An 8,394-nucleotide genomic window follows, 5' to 3' on the forward strand; every position below is an offset into this window, starting at 1 on the left:
CTATTTATTTGCACTTAATTCCATGAACGAAATACTTCTTCATGGAATTAAATGTGATTCTCACTCTTGTTGTAGAACTCATACTCCATTTCCCGGATTATATGTTTCACAATATATTTTAACAATTTAATTGGCTAGATCGAAAAGTAAATTTAGAATGGAGTTGAAAAATCATCACAATTTATTTTATATTTTAAAATTGGCACATCAAAATTATCTTTTCATTTCATCATATCTCAGAATAGGGAGAAAGATAAAGGAAACTACTCAGACTTCATGAGAAAGATATAACAAAACACAAATTTCATATATAAAAAAAAAGTTCATACAACAATAATAAACAAACAATACTTATCTGAAACTTTTTCTCAAAATAAATCTCTTGTAGCCTCTCTTAGAAGATGTAGGATGAAGAAATCTCTCACTTTTCTCCCTCTCTAACACTCTTAGAAAAGAATTCACACTTAAACTCACCACAAAGAATTCACACTTAAACTCACAGAAAAGAATTCACACTTAAACTCACCACAAAAACTCTAAAGAAATAAATGACTAATGGACTTAAGTGGCTGTGGAGAATGTGAAATAGCGTGGAAGAGAGTGGAAAGCGGTCGAAGGCGTGAAGGGGGGTCCAAGGGGGGTCTATTCTGATCAACTTCCGCTCTAAATAGAGTCTAATGTCGTTTTTCCTATAAGTGCATCTAAAAACTCTTCAAAAAGCGACCAAATTCGTCGAATCTTCTAGAAATAGGTTTTGCACCGACACTGGCTTCGTCGGCGCCAGTGGCCCATAAATTAATTTTGTGCTCTTTGTTAAATGGCGTTGTCGGCGCTGCTCCTGGCACCGTCGGCACTGAGGATAGTCTGGCCTATGTTCTATAGGTCTGCGTCGTCGGCGTCCATCCTGGCGTCGTCGGCGCTAAGTATTTCTTCAAAAACGTCATTTTGACTCCAAATTCCATCATTTTTACTTATTTTTTGCTTTAATTTTTAAAAAATAACAACCTGCAATAAAACATGAAAAATACCCTCCTTTAAAGTGCAATTTCAAAAAAAATGAGTATAATATATAGGCTTAAATATGCATATATTTTTGGTGTATCACGCAGGTAGGTCTAGACAAGAGCCAAACCATTCAGAAAATGTTCACTAGTTCAGCTATAATGAGGGAAGGTTAAAAAGCATCACAATTATTGACACGACCGCATCAATCAAAACACCACATCCAACCCTCAAAACCACCCTTACAGCTAATGGTCGGGGTTGATATCAAGGAATCAAAACTTGAGGAGTTGAGTTACATGACGAAGCCAAGAGAGAGAAAAAATTAGTTACTCGATTCTACCTTCTATTTCTTTGGAACAGTGGGATCACTAATGAAGGGATAAAATTGAAATAATTCATCATATTTTCTTCTCGATGATATAGAACCCGTAAATTTGCATATCTTTTATTAAAGTGAAGAAAAAACTAAAAGTAGAAAATATAGACACGAGAGATGTTACTTTGCTGAGAATAGGGTGTAATACAAAAATTCATGCATTATTTTGGCCAATCCTTGAAACATGACAAAGAATGCAAGCGATGGTTCAAGATAGTCGAGCGACTAATCTAAGAACAGTGTAGTTAGATACTTTTCACTTTGCAAACTTTACAGAATCAAATCGAGTTGACGGAGTTTGTTGTGAGAACTGACAAAAAGAGTGGCTCTCAGCCGCAGAACATAATCTGTAAAATTGAATTTATTGGCTGAATTAACATTGGAAAAAGGTCTCGAGTTAATGTGAGCTAGAATAACCCTACTATGATACAATGTTAGCAGTAAAACTCTTTCTTATTTGACTTATTCATTAGAGGACCCCTCTTTATAATAAAAAAAATGAGTACAATATTCTACGGTACAATAGAATAAACATACAAGCTCCTAAATATAAATAACTTCTATAATTTTATATCTTTCTATGCTACAAATAAGATATGATCAAAATATAACAAATGGAATTATAAAATGGTGAAAAAAATCATAACAAGTAAACTATTGGCTATTTGATCTTAAGCTGGATTTAAGTCCAGTATAAAGCTAAGCTTTTAAGAAATGTATGAATTGACTAATAGGAGACAATTCCCATACCATATAAAACTTGAAAAACCAACTCAAAAGAATTTGGATTTTAAAAACGTAAAAAATCCCTCCCCATTCCCTGTCTCGCCCTTATATAAACATTAAAAATCAACTCAAAAAGTAGGTTTTTTATGATAAAGTGTATCATCATCATCTTTAGCCTTGTCCCAACCATTTCGGATTGGCTGATATCTAATCTAATCTAGTTTCTAGACATATATCTACAGTAAAAAAAATAAAACCCAAAATAAAATTATTCTGCAAGGAATTCTATTGAGATAGCACATGAAGTTCTATTGTAGATATCATAAAATTGGTAAAAAAAAAAAAAAGAGTAGATCCTTACCAATCTGCGCAGATGTTGCAGCTGGAAGTTCTGGAAAATTAGTTGCTGCTGTAAACAAAATTGAGACAATAAAACTTCATGAAGTATCCTAGAGGCAGAAAAAATGAATAATAAGAAACATCTATTAATCATGTCATTAAACATTAATTCTAACAGGTTGATTCAAAATCTCACTTAATCTAGTTGTTCTAAAATGAACCGACCAAGAATGAATTGTTAGGATATGGAGAAATAGTTTTACAGCTTAACCTGCTTCATTGCCTTCCTGAACAGAAAAAAATTACATTGGTATACAGCAAGCTTCAAGCCCATTTAACTTCGTATTACAAAAGAAAGCATAGGAATTTAGAAATCATGATGATTTGTGATGTAAACAAAATTGAGACAATAAAACTTCATTAAGTATCCCAGAGGCAGAAAAAATGAATAATAAGAAACATCTATTAATCATGTCATTAAACATTAATTCTAACAGGTTGATTCAAAATCTCACTTAATCTAGTTGTTCTAAAATGAACCGACCAAGAATGAATTGTTAGGATATGGAGAAATAGTTTTACAGCTTAACCTGCTTCATTGCCTTCCTGAACAGAAAAAAATTACATTGGTATACAGCAAGCTTCAAGCCCATTTAACTTCGTATTACAAAAGAAAGCATAGGAATTTAGAAATCATGATGATTTGTGATGTAAACAAAATTGAGACAATAAAACTTCATTAAGTATCCCAGAGGCAGAAAAAATGAATAATAAGAAACATCTATTAATCATGTCATTAAACATTAATTCTAACAGGTGGATTCAAAATCTCACTTAATCTAGTTGTTCTAAAATGAATCGACCAAGAATGAACTGCTAGGAGACGGAGAAATAGTTTTACAGCTTAACCTGCCTCATTGCCTTCATGAGCAGAAAAAAAATTGCATTGGTATACAGCAAGCATATTTCAAGCCCATTTAACTTAGTATTACAAAAGAAAGCATAGGAATTTAGAAATCATGATGATTTGTGCGTGATTAGTTTTTTGACGCATGTCAAAGTTCAAAAATAGTATGTCACAAGCCCTCGCCATTTATTTCATCATAATGATGCTCTAGAGACTGAAATTATACATAGGAAGGGCTACAAGTGACAATTAATTGCACCAGCTCATGTTTCTTATATAATACTTAATGTGTTATCAACATTTTGTGCGTGATAAGTTCACAAAGAGTATGACATAAGCGCTCACCATTTATTTCATTATAATGATGCTTTAGAAACTGAAATTATACATAGGAAGAGCTGCATGTGACAATTAATTGCACCAGCTGATGGTTCTTATATAATACTTGATGTGTTATTAACATTTTGATACAATTCGGCACAGATTTCCACACAAATTAGAGCAACACAAATTTTTTTATTCAATATGACAAACAACACAACACATAAAGGTTAAACCCTTACAATTCGAGAAGCAGGCAATCTTTCCCAAATCCTACAATTCGAGAGATAAAAAATCTCTTTCAAACCATAACACTAAGACTCAAACACAATCTCAAGCACCCCCATCCCTAAACATATTAGCTCTTTTTATACTAATAATAATAAACTATGAATGCCTAAATTGCCCTTACACTAATAAAGGAGAAAATAATACCGACATAGCACTACTGTCCTCTCAAAAATACACCTTGTCCTCAGTGGAAAAAACTGTTGCTAGATCGGGTCTTACAGCTCCCATGTGGCATCATCATTTGGCAATCCTTTTCATTTAATTAAAAACATGTATTGACCCTAACCATTTTGAAATACCGTATTATGCACATCCTTTGGCCGCATCCAAATCTGATCGTGTCCTGACTTCCAGTCAATTTTAGATAATATCGCAGCCCCAATAAGCTCATCCAGTGGCTCATCAATTACCAGAATCTCTATTAACTCCGTATTATGTATTTCTTCCATGCAATGCCACTTAATCAATAATGACAACCCTATGTACTAAATCGCTCTCATCATATTATTCAACATCACCAACTTCTTCATAAATTGGGCTCACGATGAAGCATCACAATCTTGTCTCCCTTCTAAATACTCTACAATGTCCAAATCAGTTCCTTACAAACTCTTCTGCTTTTCTCCACTAGCTTCGTTGCCATCATTACTTTTGAATTGTCATTCACCCGGAAGGCTGCCACCACAAAAGCACTATCATAATTGGAAGCAGCCCTCTGTTAGGGTCCCACCCACCGCGGTTCCCGATACCTAGTTGAATTTTTCAAAGTGATCTCCTTCAAAGATCAACATCTTAAAATTTCTAACTCTAGCATCTCCACCCCAACTTCCTCTTCCCCTAATATTTTTCCCTCATGTATTGAGGGTAAAATACACATGAACAAAAATTTTGCAGTGGGACTGTCGCAGAAACAGCAAAGAAATGATTTTGTTATGATGGTGATAGTTCAATTCTAGAAGCTTCCAATGGAAAGAGCGAAACTCTTCCTACTCGAGGAGAATGATACGAGAGCTCTCGCTTCCACTGAATTTCGTGGGGTCCGCGATCCTGTCAAGTTCCCGATCAAAAGAACTGTGGAATCTTGATTGTGGGACTTCCATTAAGCTCAGAACACTATTCTTTTTCCTATTTTAACGCAATTTCTTTCCTTTTTGATTTCATTCATCTCTCTTTTCTAATTAGATTAATTTCTATCAGGGAACTATGTATATCATATTATTTCTTGTTTTATTCAAACTCTTTGTATATTTTAGATATTGTAATCTTTGATTTCTACCTATGGAGCGATGTATCATATTCCTTTTACATATAGTGTGTCAGTAGCTTGTTTAGGAACAGGTGGTGGTGAACCCCCTCAACATCCGTAACGCATTATTTTGTCGTCTGTCTCACTGTTTTAAACCAAGACAGCCGCTGATCAAAGCCAAATTTGTCGTCCCATAGAGAATTCATCTTTTACCCCTTCAAGATACCGTCTCCCACAAATATTTTTCATTCCTTAGATATTCCACAAACAAACCAGCAAAAATGCCTCCCTAAACATCTTTTAGGAGCCCTAAAACTTTATCAGTAACACAACGCCTCCCTAAACATCTTCTAGGAGCCCTAAAACTTTATCGGTAACACTATACTTATTTGGATTGGGCTTATTAACCAACAAAGAAAAGAAGTCAAAGGTTTTGAAGTACGCCTAATAATAATTTTGTTTGCCAAGATATTACAAAGAGACAGAATTATTAAAGGCAGTATAGATGCATTATAATTTTACAATCAGACAAGGTTAGTAAACTAAAAACTTTAAGAAACTTTGAGTAACAAATAAAAAATCATACATTTATTGCATGAAGTTGAAGGTGGGTGAAAGGCAGAGGGCCACGGAGCTGCAATATTGTCATTAAGATCACAAGTGAAGCTGATCCCAGTAGAAGGGTCCAGAGTTGCATCTGAAGGCAAACTTGGCAGGAGACATCCAGATTCTGTGGTCATAGATGAAGACTAGTCAGATCTAGAAAGACCACCTTGTAGAAACTTTAATGAGTGTTGGTTTTGCCAAGCTTATAATTTTGTTAGAGAGATGAATACGTTGTTTCTTGCTTCTAATAGCGAGTAAGATTAAGGAGTTTCAAATCCATATTTTGAAAATATAAGCAAAATTACAAAGTACAAACGAAGGACAAAAATAAAATGCTCTGCACCAATAAGGAACCCGTCATTCTCTTTTTCTCTTATTAAGGGCATTTACATACATAGCACACAATTCTTATGTATTTACATATCTCACACCTAAACTTTCACATTTACACACAGCACTCAAATCCTTAATATCGCATCAAAAATAAAATTATTACCACTTTTAAAAGTAATATCCACCTTTTCTTCCATTAGTTTTAAGAACTTAAGTGCTATACATGTAAATATGAGGGTAGGTGTGAGATATGCAAATTAATAAGAATTATGTGCTACGTATGTAAGTTTTCCTTATTATTATTATTATTACATTTAAATCATTGATGTAGCATTCACCAAAATGGTGAAATATCAATAAATCTTGTATATTCTTTCACAAGTTCATGTAATTTAACTCAAAAATCTACTTAAAAGAAAAACATTAAAAGGTAGCAAGACTTAACAAATTGATAGCCTTTTCATTACCATTGAACGTTCTTAATATAAGGAAATTCAGAGATAGTTTTCCTAATGTGATATGCTTTTATGTAAAAAAAGGTAGAGAATTTACACCTTTGAAGTTACCAATTATACCACAACTACCTTTATTTAAATAAAAATAGGTGACAAAAATCTTAAAATGATTGTAAACATATGAGAATTTCAATGGAAATAAAATAAATTAGCGAGCAAACAAATTAATTTTCATAATATCAGATTTCGGAAATATCACTCTTTAAATAAAAGTACGAGCACTGAAGTAGATAATAAAAACTTATGTAGATAAATTAAACAAGAAATGAAATAAACAAAGTAAGAAAAATTAGGCCTCAATACGGAAATAAAAAGATGACTTAATTTTACAAAATGATCACAAATAATTATTTCATGCAAACCGTATTATTTAGCCACTTTATTGAGATAAAATTTAGCAATGTCAAATACATCAGCCATTTTACAAAATGGTATAAAATGAATCATTTTTGAAAAATGATCTACCACTACAAAAGTAGAATCATGCTTCCACAGCATTCGTGATAAGCCAAACAGAAAGACTAATAAATTCCTCTTAAGGTTTCAATGGAACTAGTAACAAATACAATCTTTTTTTTTTCTTCTTAGCAGATTAACAAACCCTACATTTTGACATAATTAAAGATGTCTCTTTTAAAACTTGACCAAAATAACATATTCTCAATCATTGCAATAATTTAATTGCTACTGAATGTTCATCAAAACTTCAACGATGTAAATCATAAAAAAAAAACTAAAATTATGAATAAAAAAAAATAACTGAGTGCCCTTAAATAATACCAACTTTAACTATATCTTTTAAGCAATGATAAAGCATTATTTAAGTTTTTACAAATCATGCTAAAATCATTGCATGTAGCATACTCCCCTTTCAACTCATCAAATTCAATAAACTTCACATACATGGTACGTAGAACATAAATTCTGTGTAAAACATTAACGTGATTGTTTTCAAAATCAACACAATGTTTAAGGATAAAAGAATATTCTTGTAGAAAATCTACCCGTTTAGAATGTTGTTGTCCAACTGCTTTTGAGAATTTATATATTTTAGATCTTGAGGATTAGAATATAATATAAACTACTTGATGATAGAGAATGCTCAAGTATCAAGAAGTATACAACAACAACAACCTTAATCCCACTACGTGGGGTCGGCTACATGAATCCTTTTTCTCCATTGCGTCCTATTTAGTGTCATAATTCATTTAGTTCTAGTAAATTAAGATCATTTTTTATACAATAAGCCCAAGTCTTCCTAGGTCTACCTCTGCCTTTCTTAACACAAGTCGAATCTAAAACATCTACTCTCCTAATCGGATCATCTAATGGTCGACGTTTAATGTGACCAAACCATCTAAGACAACTTTCTCTAATTTTGTCCGTCACAGGAGCTATACCAACCCTATCACGGATATATTCATTTCGCACCTTGTCTCTAAGTGTAAAGTCACTCATCCACCTAAGCATTCTCATCTCGGCAACACTTAACTTATTATTATGCTTCTCTTTCAAAGGCCAACATTCAGTGCTATAGAGTATTGCAGATCTCACCACTGTCTTATAAAATTTTCCTTTCAGTCTAAGCTATACTTTTCTATCATAGAAAAGGCCCGAAGCATTCCTCCACTTTGACCAACCAACTTGAATTCTACTATTAACATCCCCATCTATATCATTATCGCTTTGAACAACATACCCAAGATATCATACCCAAGATATCTAAATC

The 8,394-nt window shown here is 33.0% G+C and overlaps 1 protein-coding gene across 2 annotated transcripts in view; it reads right to left on the reverse strand.

Annotated features, from left to right (window-relative positions):
* The window catches only part of LOC110037246 (uncharacterized GPI-anchored protein At1g61900), an 80,991-nt gene that overhangs the window by 25,641 nt on the left and 46,956 nt on the right, over positions 1 to 8,394 (reverse strand). The window contains exons 6-7 of one of the 2 annotated variants that reach the window (XM_020741843.1): positions 5,798 to 5,941; positions 2,469 to 2,513 (exon numbers count right to left, since the gene is read on the reverse strand). In XM_020741843.1, coding sequence (XP_020597502.1) covers positions 2,469 to 2,513; positions 5,798 to 5,941 — 189 coding nt within the window. Of the gene's footprint in view, positions 1 to 2,468; positions 2,517 to 5,797; positions 5,942 to 8,394 lie in introns of both variants that reach the window. The other variant, XM_020741842.1, reaches the window with a different exon arrangement.

The sequence above is a fragment of the Phalaenopsis equestris genome, unplaced genomic scaffold, assembly GCF_001263595.1.
Source record: "Phalaenopsis equestris unplaced genomic scaffold, ASM126359v1 Scaffold217374, whole genome shotgun sequence".
NCBI lineage: Eukaryota > Viridiplantae > Streptophyta > Magnoliopsida > Asparagales > Orchidaceae > Phalaenopsis > Phalaenopsis equestris.